Source organism: Harmonia axyridis, chromosome 3 (genome assembly GCF_914767665.1).
Source record: "Harmonia axyridis chromosome 3, icHarAxyr1.1, whole genome shotgun sequence".
Lineage (NCBI taxonomy): Eukaryota > Metazoa > Arthropoda > Insecta > Coleoptera > Coccinellidae > Harmonia > Harmonia axyridis.
Window position 1 is genome coordinate 50392779 of NC_059503.1, and position 24649 is coordinate 50417427.

The 24649-nt window shown below is 32.4% G+C and overlaps 1 protein-coding gene and 1 long non-coding RNA gene across 3 annotated transcripts in view; one reads left to right on the forward strand and one right to left on the reverse strand.

The window, feature by feature from the left end:
* The window catches only part of LOC123676849 (protein suppressor of forked), a 130808-nt gene that overhangs the window by 36717 nt on the left and 69442 nt on the right, over positions 1 to 24649 (reverse strand). For both annotated transcript variants that reach the window (XM_045613107.1, XM_045613106.1), the window contains 4 exons: positions 23403 to 23500; positions 18529 to 18757; positions 17861 to 18019; positions 17505 to 17696 (listed from right to left, as the gene is read on the reverse strand). In XM_045613107.1, the coding sequence (XP_045469063.1) occupies positions 17505 to 17696; positions 17861 to 18019; positions 18529 to 18757; positions 23403 to 23500 (678 nt within the window). The remainder of the gene's footprint in view (positions 1 to 17504; positions 17697 to 17860; positions 18020 to 18528; positions 18758 to 23402; positions 23501 to 24649) is intronic.
* LOC123676850 lies at positions 5494 to 6508 on the forward strand. The gene is made up of 3 exons (XR_006747009.1): positions 5494 to 5730; positions 5791 to 6204; positions 6260 to 6508. It is a non-coding gene; the product is annotated as an uncharacterized LOC123676850 (long non-coding RNA).

A 24649-nucleotide genomic window follows, 5' to 3' on the forward strand; every position in this document is an offset into this window, starting at 1 on the left:
CAATATTCCTAGAATGTCTGGCAATTAAAGAGGCAATTAAATTTTGGAAATATTGGCTAATGGGACATAAATTTATTGTTGTTACTGACCATAAGCCATTAGAAGGGAAAGAATTTCGTACAAGACCAGATGAAGAGCTGGGTGACATGATGAATTTGAGATTAGATATGAACCAGGAAAAGGAAATGTAGAAGCAGATTGCCTTTCTAGAAACCCAGTTCTGGAAGAAACGGAGAATATGGACGAATGTATAAGAACAGTTAATTTGGTGGAATTAAATGAAATAAAAAACGATCAACAGAATAATCTCTTAAAGATAAATAGTATGAGAAAAACGGTTGTAGAGAAAGAGATACATTACAAATTGTACAAAAATAACAAAAAAATAATTTTGTCGAATGATTTTGGAAAAGATTTGATCAGAAAAGTGCACAATCATTATGGCCATATTTGTGCTAGTAAGATAAATAATAAAATCAGGAAGTTTTATGACATTCAGAACATGGATTCACTGACAAAAGAGGTTTGTGGATCATGTGACATATGTTGTAAAAATAAAACGAGAGTAGGTCAAAAGTATGGTCTCCTTTCTCAACTGGGCCCAGCAAAGGAACCATTTGAAATAATGTCATTAGACACAATTGGAGGTTTTGCTGGAAACCGCTCTTCAAAAAGATACCTTCATCTCCTAGTCGATCATTTTACTAGATATGCATTTGCGAGCACTTCAAAACACCAAACAACCGAAGATTTCATCAAATTAATTAATAAAATTCAAGATAAACGACCGATCAAAACACTATTAACAGATCAATACCCAGAAATAAATTCGGAAAAATTCAGACAACATATGAGAAGTTTGAATATACAATTGATTTTCACAACAGTAGACGGTCCTTCTTCTAATGGTCTGAATGAACGACTGAATCAGACATTAGTGAACAGAATAAGGTGCAAACAAAACGAAACGAAAACTAGGGCATGGACGAAAATAGCCGATGAATGTATTGAAGAATACAATAGAACAGACCATTCTACAACGGGATATAGCCCAGAATATTTACTTTGTGGCAGAACTGATCCCATTGCTCCAGAAGAACTTATAGAAGAGAGAAATTTACCAAAAGATAGGGAAATAGCATATAAAAATTCTTTACGCTATCATGAATACAATAAAAAACTGATCGACAAGAATAGGAAACATTATGATTTTAAAATTGGAGACTATGTTTACGTTGAAAATAAATCAAAATTAAATAAAAAAAAACTTGATGAAATAAGAGTAGGACCTTTTCCAATAGTGAAAAAAATTTCTAACACTATATATGAGATAAATATTGGAAATAAAAGAAAGGACAATAATTATTTTCATGTAACTAAGTTGCTCCCATGTGAAAACGCAAACATGTAATGTAACATGTAATATACTTTGTGTGGGGGGATGTAAAAATAAGACTGTTATTTTTAGGGAAAACAACTTTATAACTTCTATGTTCTATGATCTACGTTCTATGTCTGAGATTCTAACCTAAGACTAGTTCATGTGGTATTTGTGAGTTATTTTAGAATCCCGAAGAAGTGGCATTGTTTTTGATTTCTTACAGGTTAGTAAGCTATTTCTTTTTATTTGTTTTTATTTATTTTTATTTTATTTCTTTGTATTACTTTGTATAATATTATTTCTTTTTTGTATGTTATTATGTTATATTTTAAACTAAACAAAATAAATCTTACAGATTCAAGACATCAAATCGTGTATTTCTTTGATTATAAAAATAAGAATTGATTACATTCTTATATATATATATATATATATATATATATATATATATATATATCGTGAATCTTTAAGGGAATTCGACTGATAAGAGGATTTCAGTTTTACTCTTTATTCATACCAAGCTTTCACGATATTTATAGTACGACTGTTATCTGGAGACAATATATATATATATATATATATATATATATATATATATATATATATATATATATATATATATATATATATATATATATATATATATATATATATATATATATATACAGAATGATTTCTAAGTGAATCGACCAAGTTTTACACCAAAAAAATACTCTGTTTTCTTTGCCGAGCTTTCGGATTTTATTCAATCCATCCTCAGGGCTTCTACAAGATATCAACAAAATTTATCAGTAACAATAAAAAGAAAAAATAAACATAAAACTGTCACAATGGTACATACAGTCATCGATAAAACTTGATTAAAATGAAAAACAAAAACAATTGAAAACATACTCACTGAAATCGAGGTTAAGGTGTCAACAAATATAAACTAATCATTAAGTAATTCATAAATCTAACAAAAATAAAAATTGATTTTGAAAATACAGAAGTATTATGTACGGAAGGTAAATATAATAAAAGACTGATACAAGAAATGATCAACATAAGAAATCAAGAAAATCCAATAAATAAAAAAACTGACGTACAAAGATTAAGCAATGTTTACACGTTCCTGTTAACATATCCAAACCGGGAACGATCCTATGATGGACCACTAGACGAATAAAAATAAGAAGAAAAAGTAAACCAAAGTTGACGCGATGCGATTCTGTGATATGTACCAAAGAAAATAATTAAGTTAGGTTAGACACACTGTTTATACTTCACATCCAATTGACAAAGAAAGATTAATCAAACTGATAGAGTATTTGAGACTAATTTACTTAAAAATTTGCGTTAATTGATGAATTTTAACTTATTAAGGAGACAACCTCAAATTCTGTAAGTGACTGTTTTTAAAGATTTGGGATAGTTCTTTTTGTATATGTAATTTTAATTTTAATTGTTAAAATTGTAGTAACCCTGGGGAAGGAACCAACCAGTTCCGAAAGCTTGGTATGAATAAAGAGTAAAACTGAAATCCTTCTTATCAGTCGAATTCCCTTAATAGATTCACGATATATATATATATATATATATATATATATATCCTACAAATTTTCGATTAAAACACCCAGACGGTTCACCTTCAACCATGAACATCCTCGCAAAGTGCAGTCATGACTTAATCCGGAAAACCATCCACGACATCAGACGAAATCTCGATACAACCAACTCGTCACTTTATCATCACTTTGGAATTTTATCGCTTGCTAACATCCATCCTATTATCTGGGACACTAATCTTAGAATCTCTATCGAAAAGGCAGATCATATAAGTGCAAAAAAGACCGATACCCAGAAGAAAAAACTGTTTTTCCTTCTCCAACACGAAATCCCACCCAAACAAACATCCAACCCCCCTGTCCTGATACACAATCTCTCCGATACCCCCATCGATCAAACCACTCGAGAACTTTTATTTAAAGGATTCAATTTTTGTATCACCCCACACAAACCACCGACCGAAACTATCATTACTCAGGTGGAATCTGCCATATCGCACCTCCCCCCAACCGAAGCCGAGGAAACACGTCAGGACATTGCCAGCACCCTAAGGAGAGCCAAACTTCCTCCATCAAACATCTCACGTTCTGAAAGAATATGCCTCAGAAATCTCCATAATAATACCGATATCATTGTCCTTCCAGCCGACAAGGGTGACGCTACGGTTATTCTCAACACTTCTGACTACGTGGAGAAGATGTCATCCCTACTGAAGTCTTCAGAATACAAAACCACCCCGCAGGACCCTACAACATATCTCGAAAAGAAAACCAAAGCTCTCATCACTGCCTCGAAGCTACCGATAGAAATCAGAAAATCTCTCATCCCAAGGGAAAAATCCTCTCGAATCCCTCGAATCTACGGATTGCCTAAAGTTCACAAACCGGACATCCCTCTTCGTCCAATAGTCAGTGCCTTTGGATCCCCAACTCATCATCTTGCTAAATACTTAGCTTCTACACTTCAACCACTAGCTGAAGAATCATCATCGCATGTGAAGAATTCCTTCCACTTCATCGAAACCTTAAGAACGTATCAAATCCATGAATCTGACATTCTTGTCAGTTTTGACGTCGTATCTCTTTTCACCAATATTCCACTCAAAGAGTCCCTTGAAATACTGGAGACCAAACATCACATACCCCAGGATACATTGACCCTTATAAACCATTGCATGTCGAACACGTACTTCCTCTTTCAAGGTACATTTTACAAACAGGTGAAAGGTGCACCCATGGGATCTCCACTTTCTCCAGCCATCGCTGATATTTACATGGAAGATTTTGAAACCAACGCCATCGAATCGTTCCACCTGAAACCTACTTGCTGGCTTCGATATGTGGACGATGTCTTCGTCATATGGCCACATGGACCCGAAACTCTCCAAGACTTCTTTGATCATCTGAATAATATAAATATTCATATCAAATTCACTATGGAAGTTGAAACCAACAACTCACTCCCTTTTCTTGATGTCCTCGTAGCGAAATCCAATGATTCCTTCACACACACGATTTACAGAAAACCAACCCACACAAACCGCTACCTGAATGCAAATTCACACCATCATCCGTCTCAAATCAACTCCGTATTGAACTCCTTAATCCATAGATCCATAAAACTGACAGATAGCCTACACATTCCAAAAGAAATCAACATCCTTCAAACCGCCCTACAACAGAATGGCTACAACAGTCAACAAGTTCAGAAAGCCATCAACCGACATCAGACCCATACACAACAACCCAAAAATCCTCCAGAAAATTTCCCTCATAAAGCTTTTCTACCTTTTATCAAAGGTGTCACTGACAAAATCAGTCGCATACTACGAAAACAGGATATAAAAACAGTTTTCACAGCCGATAACCAAATTTCTTCGAACACCAAAGGATACGATCGATAACGAGTCTCAAGGAGTATACGAGATACCATGTTCCGCATGTCCTAGAACATACATAGGACAAACCAAGAGACGTATAACTAACAGAGTATATGAGCATCAACTCGCAATACGCCAAGGAGATCCAACATCTGCCCTATTCAAACACTACTCTGAAACAGGACATAACGTTGATTTTGAGGGATGTAAGACCATCTCTGCAGAGAGAACCCTCACATGTAGGATAATCCGTGAAGTACTCGAGATCGAAAAACGACCCAATTGCCTCAACAAACGGGATGATGGTCAAAGATTACCCAACACTTGGAAACCTTTGATTTCCCGTCTCATGGCAACACATCGATCGATAACCCAGCCCCCGACAACAACCCGATCGACAGTTCAGCTTCATACCACCCGTACCAGGCTCCCAGTTGCCACCCGTTTGATAACAACCCGATCGATGACTCGAAGTCACGTGACATCACCATCGGTTCCTGCACAATCGATGAGAACTCGATCGACAACAAACCGATCGAAAACGGCTCGATCAATGACAGCTCGATCGATGACGACTCGATCAATGACAGGAGGCTGCCTAGCAACTGCGCGGCCTCCATCACGTGGGTCACCTCCTTCTACTGTAAATAAAGGACCTCTCGTGGTTAACGTTCAGTTGCACAGATTACGGATAACATAGATAGAACACTCGCCTTCCCCCACCCGAAATTAAGTTTTAGTTCTTGTCCCGGTTGCTTGGAACCGCTGCAAGTCATTTGTTTACGTTTGGTTTGCTCTTGCAATATTATTTTAACCTAGAAGCTGAAAATGGACGTTTGTCATTGAAGTTGTTCAACTAAGTACAATTCTCGTACGCCGTAGAAATTCATTTGAAGAAAAAAATATACTTCCAAATTTCGAGGTAAGTGCTTCAATCTAACAAGTTTCAATTAAATAAATAATGCATATATTATTTTATCAGAATGCCTAGACTAAAGAAATGTTGTGTACAAGGATGTACCGATGAGACAAGTACAAGAAATCATTTCCCTAAGAGTAATTTGGATTAATTCAATAACTGGCTCCAAATGATCCAACCAAGAAATTGGCAACAATTCAGTAGGCATCGAATTTATGAAGGTTATTTTGTGTGCCATTCACATTTTGATAAAAAATATCATCTTCCAGGAAGCCATCGTGGTCTTACTTGCAATGCCATACCTACAATCAGTATTCCAGGTAATTTTATCGAATTACTCAATTTTATTCATATTTAAACCCCTTAAATTTTTGTTCCATGTGTACTGTCCAATGGAGCTGTAGTATATTCTGGTTTAAACGATACTAAGAATTAGGCGTTACATAGTATATATTTCAGTAATAGTTATAGGATGTAGTATGTTTCTAGTTTGTTGGTTTTTGAATTCTGATGATCATTTGATTTTTTGTAGGTACTGTATGCACTGATTGATTCTCTCAATGTATCAAAGATTCGAAATACACAGGGTAAGTTTTTGAAGGAACCAATAACCACAAAATCAGAACATGAAATCTTTTGGAAAAAATCAATAAAATTTTTTGAAAACATGTATTTTTATGATGAAAAAAAAAATGTGGTGGTACCTACCATAAAAAATTTTATTTTGATTTTGAAAGCTTTCGTTTACTTTAAGAGGAGGTTGTTAACTGAAAAAAGTTTCAAGTACATCTTGACTGGTGCTTTCAATCAAGATTGCCTTGAAAATTTCCCTCTATTTAAAACGTTTTTAATGAAATATTTGGACTTCAAAATGTTAAATTGTAATGAACATATATTGTCTCACATGAATTTCTTGAAGTCATGGCTATTTTTTTTCATACTTCTTCAATTTCTTCTATATTTTTGGAAAAAAAATGAACGCAATTTAAAATACTCAATATAGATCGAACGTCATTTTTTTTTTAAATTTGATATACTTTCCGTCCAAAAAGCATTTGTTATGAATATTTCTTCAACTTGTAATTGTTATACAATCTAAGCACATTTAGCTTATATGAATTTTGTTTCACTTTCAGAGGCTGTATATGTTCTTTTCGAACATGAAAGGCCGACAGATCTTAATGACCAGTTATTCAACGGGCTATCCAGGACTGGTTACGACTGGCCAATCAAAGGTTTGATTAGGAAAAGAGTAAACTCATCAAATAGAATTATTAAAAAAAACACATGTTTGTATTCATATTATTATATCCATTCTTTTTTCATATTAAAAATACATTGATTTTTCGTATCGAACACTGTTTATTCTTTTCTAACTCCCATAATAAATGTCAACTTATTTAACAGAGCCATTTCAAAAAATATTTTTAGAGACCATAAAAAAATTAGGACCCTCAGGAAATTTAGATTAAGAAAAAAAATATCCTCTCTATGGCAACCATGATCCTGAATTTATCGGGAATCCATTTTCTCTTAATTTTCAGGCAATGAAACTTTTTGAAAATCTGATGAAATATATGGTTGAGAGGTCATTAATATAATTATATATATAATTAATAAAAAAATATAATTCCCTCAAAACCGTTTCGAAATTGACAACATTTAGACGTCAAGAACTATATAATTCAAAGACTGATCTGATTATACAGGGTGACCACTTTTTCAATGGGATTGTATTGGTAACTTTTAAACCATAAGAGTTAGAAGGTCGGTCAAATGGAGAAAAAGTTGCATGCATAGAAGCATTATCAAGCAGTTCAAACAAATCGAGATTATCAGGGCCGGTTTTCGAGATATCATAAGAAAAATAAATTATGTCATTTTGATTTTTCTTTTTTTCCCACTTCATTTCAAATATCATCAAAAAATGTTACAGGAATTTTTTATTCCACAGTAAATTATCCTCAATTTGGCGTAATCAGATTTCCTATCCAACGTTTCGTACTCTCTGGGCCACCCTCAACCTCATTTTTTTCAATACGGACCTGCATATTTTATGACATTTTTCGAAATAACTTTCAACGCTGAATTCAACGATATATCATACAATGTCATTCAAAGTAGATTTTCAGGTGATTTTGACCCTTTTCCAATTTTCTTTGGGTCGGATCTGTATTACCTTCATTTAGTTTAATTAACAACATGCAATATGCAATCAATTTCGATAAGAAAATCAACTTATCCATCTTGAACCAAATGGAACATATTAGAATCAAAGCAAGAAACCAGTATACTGGTTTCTTGGTTCTTCTTTTATAATAATCCTTTAAATATTTCAATTTATAATAATTAAACGAAAGTATCATTTAATGAAAGAAAAATCAAATGATTATTCGAAAGTAAATGAAAATTAATGATGTAAGTGTTCGAAATGTCCACCATTTTGTAAATTGCACTTTACGGTTCTGGAACCCATACTTCTTTTACATTTGCTTGTTTGGTCTACTTGAGTACCTTCCAAAACATTCTCCATTTTCTCGCGAGGTATCACTATTGTTGTATTTGTCATTTGAATCGTTGAAACAAATTACAGAATCGAACTTTATTTTTAGATCATTATACGATATAATTTTTGCAAGGCTTGGTATTCAAATTTAAAATCATTGTATTCGCGTCTCTAGACTATTTTATTAACAGCAGTTTTTGAAAAATTCCATTCACTGGCCACAGTACTCGTTTTTTTTTTTTGGGTTCGATTGAATTTGGGTCAGAACATTGATATCGTTAATAGACTTGTTTTTTCTTACATACACACCATTAAATTTGGATGAGGGTTAAAATCACCTGAAATCAACTTTGAATGACATTGTATGATATATCGTTGAATTCAGCGTAAAGAGTTATTTCGAAAAATGTCATAAAATATGCAGGTCCGTATTGAAAAAAATGAGGTTGAGGGTGGCCCAGAGAGTACGAAACGTTGGATACGAAATCTGATTCCGTCAAATTGAGGATAATTTACTGTCGAATAAAAAATTCCTGTAACATTTTTTGATAATATTTGAAATAAAGTGGGAAAAAAAGAAAAATCAAAATGACATAATTTACTTTTCTTATGATATCTCGAAAAGCGGCCCTGATAATCTCGATTTGTTTGAACTGCTTGATAATGCTTCTATGCATGCAACTTTTTCTCCATTTGACCGACCTTCTAACTCTTATGGTTTAAAAGTTACCAATACAATCCCATTGAAAAAGTGGCCACCCTGTATATAGACATAACCGAGTAATTGAAATAAAGTGTATATACTCGGGCATCTATTATATGTCAAACATAATACCAATTCAGGATAATCTAGAATTAATCAGAAATTGTACTTGTTGTAGAATGAATTTATTTCATGTTAAATAGACGTCTAAAAATTAATACTTTTCAACGTAAATCTCGCGGACATTTTTACGTCGAATCTAGGTTAGAAGTTCTATACTTTCTGATGTTTTATAGATCGTCTAAAAATCTATCAGATATTGTCTATAAAATGTTTTAAAGATGTGTGTGTTGTTTGTGGGTTCCCTGCAATAAAAATCTACAAACCTTCTTTACTAAGCCGCCTGTTCAATAAATAACACATGGCAACCCAACCAATATAAGCAGTATTGCCTATTGCCTAATTGAATGAGGGATGGAATGTATTTCACAAAGACGAAAAAGAACAATTACATGGATCTTGTTTACACATTTACCATAATGCCCGCCACTCACGAAGCGTTTCTTCAAGCGTTTGGTAGCAAGCGTCGAAGAGATTCCAGCCAGACAGCTCGGGACACGGCCGTACGACTGTAAATCAGAGTATGAACTTGACTGCCCGACTGGAATCTCTTCGACGCTTGCTACCAAACGCCCGAAGAAACGCTTCGTGAGTGGCGGGCATAAGGATAATTCCTACGATTCTGCATTCGAAACTAGTTACTGATAAAGGCTAAAGTTTTCAGCGGAACATATGTTTTTAATCCCATTCAGTTTTCGAAGCTTTGCATGCCTTACCGCCCTTTGTATCAAGGGCGTAGATCTTTTTTTTTCTTGGGGGGGCTAATCGAAAAAAAATTATTTGACGACATTGTTTACCCATATCATAAATGAGGTTTGATAACAAAGTTTAAACCAAATCACTCGAAATAATTTTTTTTATTAACACTTCGATTGTTCTTATCTTATACTGGGTGAAATGAAGTTACGAAGGAAAATGAGAGATTCCTAGAATAATTTTAAAAATTAAATGGCCCATAAACATGAGCCCGCAAACGCTTTGGTTTGGATACAGGGTGTTTTTTGTAGTCCTACTTTTTGTGATGCTTAACCAGTTTATCGAATATTTACTAATCTTCGCTACAGAGTTGGTAAATATGTACCAAAACTTATAATTAATTTATTTAACACAGCTACCTAACTGGATCTTTATAATAATTTGGATTTTCCTGAGAATTACTATAGAGAGCTGTTTGAATTTTTTTCTCGAAAACGATTGCAAATACGATAAAACTATAACAAACCAAAAAGTGTAGTACTGAACCAGAGTTTCTTTTTAAATTCTTCTAAACTACCAGTGGTTCACAAAAAAATAATTCTGGAGGAAAAAATCAGGCACTCTTCCAGGAAAAATATCACCATGTGGATTTGCATTCAAAATTAGCATATTTCATGATGAAAATTTTAAATTGGAATATCTATGCCAATTCAAGTTAAATATCTTGTGAATGGAAGGTGCTATGAAAGAAAAGCTTGGACTTTAAAACCTGTATCTCCAAAACGAAGTGTTTGGTGTCTTGTTAAAGGGTTTTTTTTTCTTGAAATGATCCGAGAATCATTTTCATTTGTACCTCTCCAATTTAGGAACATCCTGACCATATAGTCAATTCAAAACTGATGTTTTCACAAATGAATTTCAATTTGAATGAAACACAATAAATTGTACAACACAGCCTAGACAAATCTTCGATACGAATAACTCAGTTCAGTTCTTTGATAACTACATATTGAAATTTTGTGACGAGAATGGTACAAAAAACCGAAAACAACGGGTAAGGTTCTTTTCACACGGTGAGCCGTACGGCTCTCGCTCATGAGCGAGAGCGTTTTCCTCTCATACATGCAATCCTTTCACACAGTGAGACGTATGGCTCTTGCTCATGATCGAGAGCGTTTTCCGTTTCTACATTCAACTTTTGTGAGATCCTATTATCGCGGTGTCACACATATGTGCGGTTGGAATAAAATTAAGAAAACAACTTGTTGTATTTTTGGATATTTTCGTATGGAATACAAAAAGAAGTGATTGAATGTTGATTATAAATCATTTCATATCTTCATTCATTATAAAATTCATTTTATGGAAAAAATGAAAGAGACGAATAATGTTTTTAGTTTCATAAGGAGATTAATATTCTGTGAAAAAATATCGATACCCTTTTAAAAAATATATAGTATATCCAAAGTCATTTGGAGGAAGCTAAAATATTTCAATTATACAAGGGTTGTCCAAGTTTTCAGAAATTCCTTTAAAATTTATGAAAATATTGCTAACAATACTCTCAAATAAACCCCGGTATTTAGCAAATCGTCTTGGAAACAAGAATGTCTCGATTTGATAGATTTATTGGCTGAATATTTCCCCTCGTATTTCCCGTTCCACTTTGAGGGCGTTTTTGGTTACACTCATTGGCTACATCTATCACCTCTTAATTACTTTCTAATAATTCGCATAGACCAGTGTGGTCCCTAGGGGTATTATTGAAATGCATTTTTACGTAGTTTTAGTTCGTTGTGTGGCTGATGCTTTTAATGATTTCGGCTATGATGTTTGGCAAAATTCTATGGCTTATATGTTAAAAAAAGAAGAATATTTCGCAATCAAATTGTTCTCCATTTACTTTCGAAGTCAGAATTGATATGACGGGTTTTGAAGAAAATGATTTGGCATCCTAAATAACTTCATTCCACTGGAGAAAAAATTGATTAAAATGAGATAAACCAACAAATTTTTCATTAAATTTTCTGATTTTAGGAATGTTATTACTGGTCATTAATTATCGTAATTGGAAATTTGATTGTTTTATGGATTCTCCGAGGGATTTTAAGCCGTCTTAACGAATAATTCAATACAATTCATGAAATTTAGACGTTTTGTTTTCTGGAAGTCATAGACTCATAGACTACTCCATTCAATGAGAAATTGCAGTTTTCCTAAGTTCAAGTTTTTCCTCGATAACTCTTAAAGTATAGGATTTGCTTGAGACCCCTCTCTTTTTATACCTGCGTAAAATTGACTGAATGAATAAAAAATATAGGTTTTTTCCAAAAAACATTTTCATAAGATATCAATCTCATTAACTCATGAACCGTTGAGCTTATACTTATAGTATTGCCATATTACTAAAATTATCATCAACCAAGCTATCTGATAATACAATAATATCAATAATATACAGGGTGTGCTATTTGAATAAGAAAGTAGTACTCTCTGTTCTCGGTATAAAAGGAAATTGTACAAATTTTTAGCACAAATTATTATTAGTTTACCATAAACGTCTAATATAGGCCATCACGGTGAATCACCCTGTATACCATTATCATTCAGCCCTCTGCTTCCACTGCTTGACATAAATTCCGACTTACAATAACGAATAAATAAAATTCAATTCGTCAACGTAGATGCTAATTTGACGTAGAAAATTGGATGTCATTCAAGGATCTCTAGGTCATGCACCTACCTAGTACCTACCCTAGTTTGTCTTATCTTCAGACAGAACATTTCCGATTTCATCTCAAACATTTTCGTGCTATTATAATTTTATGCTACGATCAGTTATGTTCCTTGATAGTATAGGTATTACAGGTCGAGAATAAAGAATAATCAAATTATAACACCGTAGAATAACATAGTATCATTTTTGATGTGACAGCAAAACCTACTCACGTCACAAATGTTCTAAGAGAATCGACATCTGAGTCCCATACATACGCATAAATATTATTTTCAACTCAAGGGTTTGAAAAGTGTGCGCCTATGGTTTACGACTGTTTTGCAATAATCTCTGGCCAAGCGTTTTTATAGATTATAGAGGATCTTTCAGAATGGAACTCCATGTATATAATTATTCTTTGCACGTTCATTTCATTGAATTCCTCCTAATTGGCTGGACGGATTTCGATAAAATTCTGTATGTATGTTCAAGTGGATACGAGAATGGGTTTGGATCTACGTTTTTTTCATAATTTTTCTCTAATTCATTTTTTGTTCAATCCGAAATTTTTTTTTGCCGAATCCACTTGAACACACAAAAATCAAAATCCGTCCAACCGTTTAGGAGGAGTCTAGTCAAATACATACTGTACATAGTATAGGATCCCGATATAGAACGACCTTCACCGAGATGCTTATTTGATAAAACGTATTTTATATTTAATTTAACAAGTCAATGAATATATCACATATGGGTTTCCTAACAAATTTTAGTCCAGAGTAGGTTTAATTAATGATTAAAAAAATTTTTTTTTTCGAACATTTCACCGGTTTGCTTATTAGATAAATTCTATACCAATCGAAAGTATGAAGCCCATAGAATGTGCAAACGTTAGGTTGCCTATTTTTTTCCGGACACAACTCTCGGTTGCCAGGTATAAACAGGTCAATCTATACTAGCATTTTGCAACGGTCTGACTATTTAATCAAAATCAATATGATTAAAGATTATTTTATTATGAACACGGTGGTATAGGGTGGCCTGCGAAAAATCAGTCCAGAATCCCGGTTGTCGAATTTTAAAAAGTTAAACATTGCTGCGAGTGAGGACACAGCATAGCAGCTGTTTGAAGTCCGTCCAGTGAAAGAAAGAGAGTGCGCATGCTATTTGTTCTTGGAAATGAAAAGGATAGCGATAGACTCGTATATGCGTGCATCATTTTGGAGCAGATAATTATCAAAATAGATGAATAGTTATTTAATTTTTTTTTTAATCAATTAATTATTTATGTGTGTATATTTTTTATGTGACACTAAATGAAAAGGATAGCGATAGACTCGTGTATGCGTGCATCATTTTGGAGTAGATAATTTTTGAAATAGAGGAATAGTCAATTAATTATTTATGTGTGTATATTTTTTATGTGACACTAAAGAATCTTTACTAAAAAAGAAGGTTATAGTAATACATATATAATACTAATCTTGCAAATTTCATCTTTATTATTAGACGACAAAATGAAAAACAACAATTAAAAAAATACTTGTTTTTCATGAAAAATTATAAATACAAAAATTTTTTGAAATTATTCAGGTTCCGAGTCATCGGACATATAACTATGATCTCCAACTTCTGAATCTTCTTCGTCATCATCACTCTCCGTTTCAGTTCTTTCGACAATGTCTTCTATCTTCAAAGGTATATGATCCCCAATGAATCCTACTGGTTTAAAATATTCATCTAGGAACCAACCGCAGTTCTCAGGCTGAAGTTTCACGCATATTGGATCCGTTGCATTAAGCCACATGGAATTTACAAAAATAGTTCGTGAAATTTTTTGAATTAATGATATCCAGCATGGTGGTATGGAGATGGGGTCGAAGCCTTTTATTTTTTCTAAGAAGTGCTCACTGTCTTCTTTGGCAGAATAATTTTTCATAAAAATGCGATATCTCATGCGAAAATAAAACAAGATTTTATTTCAAAATTTGAACGACAAAAAACAAGGAGAAAAAAAACCGAACAAAAACAAATAGGATCAAAATAGCAAATATAAACAAACAAATTTATATATGTAAGTATTTAAATAAACAAAAGGATATAAATAGAAATAAAAACTAAAATCTTTCAGATAAATATAACATTAAATAAAGAAATGAATTACTACAGTTGAACATAAAAAAAATTATTGAAAAATCAGTATCAATCTGCAGTCAAATCATCGTCTTTAACATCCATACATAAATTTTCACTATCCATCGAATCGAGCATATTTTTTGTAGGTTGAAAACGACAACAATCACCTATCTCTTCAAGTCCTTCTTTAGCATGTTATAATAATGCTATATTTTTATTTAGAAATCTGTTTCTATTTTTTGTTTTGATGCGGTTAATAGCTGAAAATATTCTCTTGCATTTGGCATTCGAAATCTGAAATATGCAGCCACCCAAATTTGTCGATGAAATTCCAGTTAGACATATTTTTTTCCACTGAATAAAATACCAAATGTGAGATAATGGTATATTTTCAAAGGAAGTTTACACACCGCCTGTTTTCAATGAGGCACCCTTCGGATATTCCATCATTCTTCGTATTTATTCTCAGCCGACAGAAGTTTTATGATTTTATTATGTTTAAGTAGGTACGTTCTTCTAGAAACACGTAGAACGTAGAACCTCAATGAGAATGAACAGTGAATTGATTCATAGAAACAGTCTAGACATCCGAATTTCCATATTACCAATAGCCTCGGTTATATTTTTTAAAACTACCAAAATCTACTAAAATCTACCAAAGGATTTCTTCCTACTAAAAACTCCATGAAAATGCGAAAAATCTACTAAAAAAGTAGATTTCTACTAAATCTGGTCACACTGTATACGAGTCTATCGCTATCCTTTTCATTTCCAAGAACAAATAGCATGCGCACAAATATGCATAAGTTTGTTCCAAACATTTCAGCACCGAAAACTTAATAAGAGGCAGTAAGAGAACCATTGACTACGCCACTGAAATGTTGACCGCTCCTCTAGTTGTCAATTTTGCAGGTTTGTTGATGTCCTATCTCACTTTATCATCATACTGTTGCAATTAATTACAATACAACGCTATTTACTTCTAAGGGCACCTCTATTTTTTCTTTCGTCTGAGGTGAAAACCATAATAAATTATCATTATTTTTATTTTTTTACTTGTGATTTTGCGGACTCTTATTTCGGTTTGATGAATTTGATTATTATATGGATAAAATTGAGGAACTAAATAATATAGATAGGAAATTTTTGGATAACATTAAAAAAGAACCAAAAGAGCGTAGGAAGCATTTAGATAGGAATGAAAAATTGTTGTGTGATTTGAATAATCAATTTGCAAGAATTGGTGGTATGGTTGGGGACCTTTATTGAGAGTCTACAGGGTGATTTGTACTGTTCGACCGATTTTTCTTTTATTCATAACTTTGGTATGTCGTGATCAATATTGATGAAATTTTCAGTGTAGAACATTATGATTGTCTACTTCCAAAAATTGCAACACTTTTTCGAAAATACAGGGTGGAATTATTGGAAGTAGACAATCATAATGTTCTACACTGAAAATTTCATCAATATTGATCAAGACATACCAAAGTTATGAATAAAAGAAAAATCGGTCGAATCGGACATATCACTATGTAGACTCTCAATAAAGGCCTCCAACCATAAACCAAACATTGTTTCGAAACTGCCTTGACTAGCGTAAACTTCTCCCAAAATCTGTCGGTCTCCTCCAGAATTACCCTATATATGAATGTATTATCTATGTGATGAATAATTAGTGCATTTCAACATTATGAACTGAAACATAATTATGAAATAAGTAATAAAAAAAATTTAATACAAGATATCACAAGCTTAAGATGCGTACAAAAAAATGTGACATACAGTATATTTGCAAAATGGAAAAAATTACCCAATTGTTTAAAATTAAAAATTAATTGTATATATAACAATAAGTATAAAATAATATTGAAGAGTTTTCTATATAGTAAATGTTATTATTCACTGGGGGAGTTCTTTGTTGAAGAAAATTTTGGGAGATTATAGGAGAACATTGTTCAGTTTGTTAATTATAGAGTATTTGTTGTTAGTTTCATTTGTGACACGATCTACACCTATTGGTATTTGTAAAAAGAAATCAAATAAAGTATATCTATCTATCTATCATAAGAATATTGATCTGCATCAATATTTTTGAAGCCATCAATATGAAAATATGGAAATGAAATGTTATGGCTCTGTATTCAACAGAAAATGGATAATCAAATTTGTTCTATAATGTGTATATTATAGCCAACTCTACTACTTGATTCATCTTGATTTTGCTATTGAAAATAAACAAGAAGTATACAATATAAATATCCACAATTTAATATTCAAGGCACTTAATTTGTTTTCACATTAAAACAATTATGGCCCTTCTGAAAGTATATCAATCATATGCTTTAGGATGAATTTAGTATTATTTGAACTGGGGTCGTTAGGGCTCGACAGCAAAAAAATTAAAATATTCAATCTCAATCACAAAAAAAAATTGTCTGGTATGTATCTAGTGGTATGTTTCAATATAAGCTTGAATGACCTGAAGAAGAATACAGTAACATTTGATAGCAGCAGTCTTTAGTCGGATTTTCAGATCTTGAGTGTTGTCATTATTATGGGACGATTTTGTGAAAACTTTTTCAAAACTGGGCCTCAAAAATGATCTGGATTCTTCAAAATAGAATGTTGATTTTAATGAATATCTTTATATTACCAGAGCAGTGCCAAAGCTCAGTAATTTGTAATCAAATCGAGGAGTTAAGGTGAGCTTATTCAAATAACTTCATTTTCAAACTAAGTGCTTTTTGCAAAAAAGAAGCTGTGATATTGCAATGTATTTTTGAATTGGAATACAACAAAATTACTGATTAATTTTAATATTCTTCAATGCAACAAAACAGTGAAAGTTTATCCATAACATGCATTGTGTAGAACCCTTGTATCCGCAAACAACTTACCCCTTTTTCTGCTAGTATTTTACAACTATATTCTAAGAATTGGGCTGTTTGATACCATATATCTGGGTGATGGCCTAAACACAAAAGGCATTGTTCTAAAGCAAATACAACGCGTTTTGTTAATAATGCAGTATCTTCAGTCCTCAAAGGATTATTCTTTTCCCATGCAATGTACTTCTGCCACAGTTCAACCTGCAATAGTTTTTTTTAATGGTTTATTATTCACATTAATTTTCCAAAGGAATTCTCATAAAATAAAGAAGTCATTGAAACTGTTTAAGAAGGATATCCAGCATAAAGAATGCAATCACATGCAAATGATAGTTACCTCTCAAATTTAGTCAATAGCAACATACCTGTTTCTTCTCTTCAGGTGTACCACTTGGAGGTACACTGGGAGCATTTCGATTGATTCCCCTGATTTGAACCTCCAGCTCTTTGGCAACCCGTCTTGCATTCATGTAGTCCCTACTTCTCTCAATACTCATTTTTTCAGCAATAATTGGATTGATAGCCTGAAAAATATTGGAAGTGAAAATCTATAATATGATATAATTCTTACATTTTATTTGATGGAACGGTAGGATAAGAAATACATTTTTAAAAAAATAGAAAGGTTTTTGAAATTCTTCAAAAAAATTAAATATATTTAATTTCAATTTAATAAGTGGAAAAAAAATTATTTATTTTCTATCCAAATCAAAACTAACAAAAACTGAAAATTTTAATAGACTCTAGCAAATTTACTTCCTTTTTGGAAAAAAGAGAAACCATATTTTCCATCAAAAATTGTTTATATCTAAAATTTTGTTTGTTCTATTCAAACTTAAAATCAAATGACGGTGAAACTTATACCTTCGTTTCACCAAAATATGAACCTATTTCTGTATTTAACAATTATTATCATCAATAACAAAGTACCATGGTGGTGTTCTGAAAAAATTATTATTACATGCCATTTTATAAATAATCTCATAAACCATGAAACTATATACGTATAGAATTGAATAAATTTGTAACAAACCTGCTCAAATGCAATATAATCCTTCCAAAATGTTTCCATTCCTGTCATGGGATTGATGATTCCCCTTTGGTATACTTTTCTAACTGCAGATATCTTTTGATTTTCCGCATAAGAACCAATAGCTTCAACTCCTTTGAGGAAGTTAACATAATCATTCCAGATAGAATAAGCATGTATATCCATTCCTATCTTGTCCAAAGCAAAATCATACGCCTGAGCCATCTTCTCTCTATTGGACAAAATTTTATTCATTGCATTTGTATCATACTGAAGAAAAATTACTAATTAGACTCTATAACATAATATTTCAAGTCAAAAATTGAATGCTACAGGGTGTCCTCAATTCGATGCTCACTAAAAGCATCTCGAGAACTATAAGACTTAGAGAGACTTTTATCTAAATAATAATATATCAGAAAACAGATCATAGATATCTGGATTCGTCCTCCAGTTACAAGGCGTTTCTGAAAAATAACCGTTTAAAATTTTTCGCTATATCTTGGTTTCTGTTCGAAAAATTATAAAACTTTTTTTTCTGTAAATTTCAAAGTTTATAAGATAATCATAACAGAACATAGAAATCAAAACTTTTGATTATTCTTTTATAAAAAATGTATTGATGTAACTTATTTATTACTTGTACATGTTAATGGGGCTTCCTCCTGAAACTGCAACCTTCAGTAAGCCTAGCTTTACCACCAGTGGATGTGCAGAGAATGGTTGAACAACCTTTTCATGCTACAGCCGACTGGGCTGGGTATATAATATATCATGTTAAATATTTTTGAAAAGGGAAAACTGAGCAATTTCATTTGTTGTAGAAATTTATATGATTTACATTTAAAAAAACACAAGTTTGTATTATAACCTCAAAACTAATTGCAATAAGAAAAAAACGATGACCCCACGGATTTTACAAGAAAAATCCTGTGGGATGTTTTGGTTCCATATTGATAGCACCAATAATGATGAAGTTATGAGAACTTTTCATTTCACGATATTTTCCAATTTTCTCTAATAGCTTGAAAACAGTTGAATTTATGAGGTTGCGGTTTTCACCAAATGAATTCCCTCAAAAATGGAGCCCGAAAATGTGGTATTAATTTGTTTCTAGTTCAAAAGGGATTCCCTCACTTGAAAACGAATTTGGGACACCCGATACGCTTCATTCAAAAAAGCTTAAATTCCAGTGGGGCCTTCAAGGTTTAATGCCCTAAACAGAATAGCAAGACTAAATTTCATCAAAATCAGATTAGTAGACGACATGGAGATTCCGGGAATGTTACCTTTTGCATGCTCAATGTGCATGCTTTATAACGAAAAGTAAAAATTATATGAAACATCTACGGCTCTTACCCATACAATGGAAGACTTCCATTGTATGGGTACAATGGAAGACTTATATGTAAGATATGTTTCTGAGACAAATATCTAAATGTCAATTCCATATGTCAAATTATGTGAGCAATTCTCCTCGAAAATGAATATCTCAAAATCAAAGAACCGATCAAGTATTATGGATAATGATTTAAAAAAATAACTTTGTTGTTACTGTACGCTATAATTCGGTCTAATAAACGACTTTTTTGTTGGTTGATAAGAACTCATTACTGCTCTGACTCATATACAAACTGTTTTACTAATAACAAATTTAACTGTATCTATGGAAACTATATAATATGAAAATATATGTGTAAGGAATTTCCTCGATCTAATTGAATTGCGCGCGTAATCATGTCAATGAATCAGATTGCTTAATACCTATAACGAACATTGTTAAATTCGCAAACGTATCATCAGTATGATCGATTAAGTCATTCCGAATACAGTGAGATGCAATATTGTAAAAGTTATCTAAAGACAACCTACTGAATAAGAACATTTAATGTTGTTTCTTTGTTATTTACGGTAGGATTAATGTTCTAGATTATGTATGTAAGTGTAAATAGTATATATAATAATAAAATCTTTGTTATTTACAAAGAAACACAGCTGTTTTATTCCAATCAGAAAGATTCATTCAATCATATTATAAAACAACATTCTGGTTTTAAATTACAATGGAGAAGTTGAAGTTCACATTGAAAACGCTAGCTGCTTCAGATGGAAAGTCGAATGTGCTTTGTGTGACCAGGATAACCACAACAGATGGACATATATGTAAAATCCCACATGAGTATTTTAATGCATTATTACATGTAGAATTAATAAAAACTGCGGCATATACAAAAATCACGAAAACTTGCTCGCAAAGAGGCCAAACAAGGAGAGTGTGGGTGAGTTTAACTAAAGAAATGAAAAATACTTATTTTGATGAGGATGGAAATATCCAATTTGAAAACGAATTCTTAGAGGAAGTAAGTGAAGAAAGCAGTGACCAACTACAAGTACTGGTGCTTCAGAACAATCATTAGAGAAACTATTAGAGAAAATACTGGAGAAAAACCAAGAAAAAAGTGGAGAAAGAAATGTGGGTGAATTGGCCAAAGAATTTACTATTGGAAAATTGGATGGAAAAAATGAAAATGCAGAGCAATGGTTAAGAAGTTTTGAAAAAGAATGTGAAAGATTCGAAATTGATGAAAATTGTAATAAAATAGAAATTTTAAAATCATTTATGGAAAAAGTTGCTACAGTTTGGTATGATTGTACTCTATATGGGACTCACTATGGGAAAATGGTAGAGAAAATTTTTGTAAGACTTTCTCATATAGATAGATAGATAGATAATTTATTGTATTGCACACGTCACAGGATTCGATAAAAAATACAACTTCGAAATGGTATAAATCATTTCTCATCATTGTCAGAATATAAAAATAGTAGAGATAACTTAATAAAGTTATACAATTCTTAAATGATACAGAGTATCATTGTCAAAATATAAAGGCATTACTCAATAAAGTAATAACTTCGAAATTGTATAGGGCATTTCTCATCAATGTCAGAATATAAAAATAGTTAGGAATAACTCAATAAAGTTATACAATTCTTAAATGATACAGAGTATCATTGTCAAAATATAAAATATAAATGCATTACTCAATAAAGTAATACGACTATGAATGATATAAAATACCTTTCCTCATTACAACATAAAAAATAAATTAATTTAAAAGGGATTAAAATTAAAACTACTGGACAGGAACTCTTGGACACTCCAGAACGCATGCTGCCGCAAAAATTCACCAACAGTTTGCTTATACTTTTTGAGACTGAGCCTTTTCACCTCTTCAGGTATCTAATTAAAAAGTTTATGAGAAATGAAATTAGGTCCATTCTTGGATTTTTCTAATCGCATATACTTAGATTTTATGTTGTTTCTATATCGGGTGTAATAATCATGGGTATGACCAAACTTCGGGAGATCCCTGTTATTATTATATGCATAAACAAGACATTCATAAATATAGATAAAGGGAAATGTCAGGATTTTAAGTTTTTTGAAGGCGTCAACGCAATCATCCCTGTAGTTTAAACCAGCAACTATTCTATCTGCTCTTCTTTGCAATCTGAAAATACTTTCCCTACTAGAACAGTTACCCCAGATCAGTACACAATATTGTAAAGGTTGGTCTCCAATAGATATGCAATAGCGTTTAGATATCAAGCAGGCTCACTATTGAAATATTCTATGAAGAAGGAAAAATTACTATTTCAAGTAAGAAAAACTATGGATAGTGATACGCTTGTTGATCTTATTGCTATGGGTTTACCCAACTTCATAGTAGACAAAATTGATAGAGAAAAAATCTTTTCATTTCATTTGTCTTATTGTAAGAAACGTTAGGTTCAATTGATTTTCGGAATCAATTTGATTACTGTTAGTAATTTACTTTCAACCCGTGGTCTAAAATTTGGCTATTTGGCCCTATGCAAAAGTGGCTCTCCATGCTGCTGTAATTCCTTACTCCTCGAGAAAGATAATGAATTATATGTAAAAAACTATTTTTCAGAAAAGATTTATGTAGTAATCCTCGAAAAATATACTGTTGAACCGTTCAAAAAATAAAAATTGATTGACTAATCAATTTTTATTCTTAATCTACGTTTATAATGCATTTCAATTTCACTTTCCGCGATTGACAGGCGTTTAGATAAACAAGAGTTATCTTTGACAAAATCGTATAATTTCGACGAGAGAAATCACGAATTTCAGTATCTAGTGTAATGTTCCGTTTTTTGTGGTGCCAATCAAGTCATTTAACCACTCTGCATTCAACATTTTCTCATTTTGAAAATTAAATAGTAAACCATATAGGGGATGGAAAACGATCGTTATGAAAGTCAGTGTGATGTTTTTTCGCAGACGAAGAATTGCTCATAACCAACATTTGCTCAAGGCTTAAAAATGTGGTGGAAAATGAAAATGTTTTTAAAGAGGAAAAATTAAAGTGCATTATTGCGGAATAAGTTGAAAGTACATCTAATAATCTACACACAATTTATTGTCGTATTCCAATACATGTTCAAATTTAATCAGGATGTTAAACGACCAGACTTGTTAGTGCAAACGATGATTATGGTTTATGGTGCATAAAATGTCGTTTAAACGATGGTGCAAGAGTATTCGGAAATTATTCAACGTTAAATTTTTAATCAATGTTGAGATGAAGGGTGGAACTTGCCATTAATACCCCAAATTGAATTGGAATGTCAAATCGAAACTATACCATTAAAGAACCCACCAGGCGCTTTACCTAAATAGCTACTAGAATGTGTATTATATTTAATATTTTAGTTATTAGGTAAAACGAATATGAAATATTTCAAGTTATAGTTCACACGAAATATATACTCGTATTTATCCACGTGCCAATTTGTAATGGTAGACAATTTCAACATTTCTTTCACATATTACCTCTTTTACTTACTTATAAGTTGGAAGTGAAGCTTTCGTTTCCTTGACGTAGGCCAGATACAATTTCCATAGTTCGATATTCAGTATCTTCATTAAGCATCTTTGGAAAAGCTGTGAAAAAGAGTGAGTAAATTAAGAAAGAATAAAGAGGAAAAGCTTCATTTACCTTAACAATTTAAGGTAAGTTATAAATTTGTTTTCATTACTATAACCTAACATTACTATAATGCGAATTATCAATATAAATAAGAAAAAGAAATATCACTAATTTATGACATTTCAACAATGAGGGAAATAAATGATAGTCTAGTTCACAGGTTCAAAAACCTGTTAATACTAGGCAATAGACCTAATAGTTTTATTAGCACTTAAAAATTGCAAAGGGCATTTCGTTTTGTGAATAACTCGCAAACTAAATGAGATAATCCAAATAAGAATTACAAATGGAAGAAAGTTTTCGATATGAAAGTCCATAATCCTGTGACTCTATTGCCATTGCTATTGATTTTAAATAAGAGCTGAGAATGTGCCTCTGCGTAGAACATACAGGGTGTCCCGGGAAGAATGCGACAAACGAATACCACGAATTAAGCTAGATTGACATGGGTAGTGCTTTCCGTTCGATGATTTCACGCCTTTTTCATGGGCGACGAAATGACGTATTTTCGTATCTCCAGAACCTATTGACCATATTCACCGTCGCCATATTGTTGTGCGACAATACCAACTATCCAGTGTTCCCAACGGAGAAATATTGAGTTTACTAGAAAAATACCGCTCATATCAAAAATACTATCAGCCATAGACATAATTCTTCCACTGTCTATTTCCAAAAATAGAGCGAAGCCTTCATTTATACACTCGGCCACAGTTAATTTGTATATAAAACTACCTTTCACTAATGTTTTCATTTCCAAAAGGTGAAATTTTTGCGAATAATGTCCCAAACAAGCCAATCTGGCGTAGCAGCCAGAAAAGTTACTCCAGAATTTACACATAAACCACAATTATAAACTTTATATTGTGGAATTTTTCTAGTAAACTCAATATTTCTCCGTTGGGAACACTGGGTAGTTGGTATTGTCGCACACCAATATGGCGACGGTGAATATGGTCAATTTGGCAAATTTATGTTGTTTCGTCGTCGGCACAAAGGGATGCCGACCAGCCCTGATGACTGCATCATTTCTGCGTCAATCAAGATATTTATGACTATGATGCGGCTCCTTTTTGATGGGAATTAACTTTGTCGGTATTCCT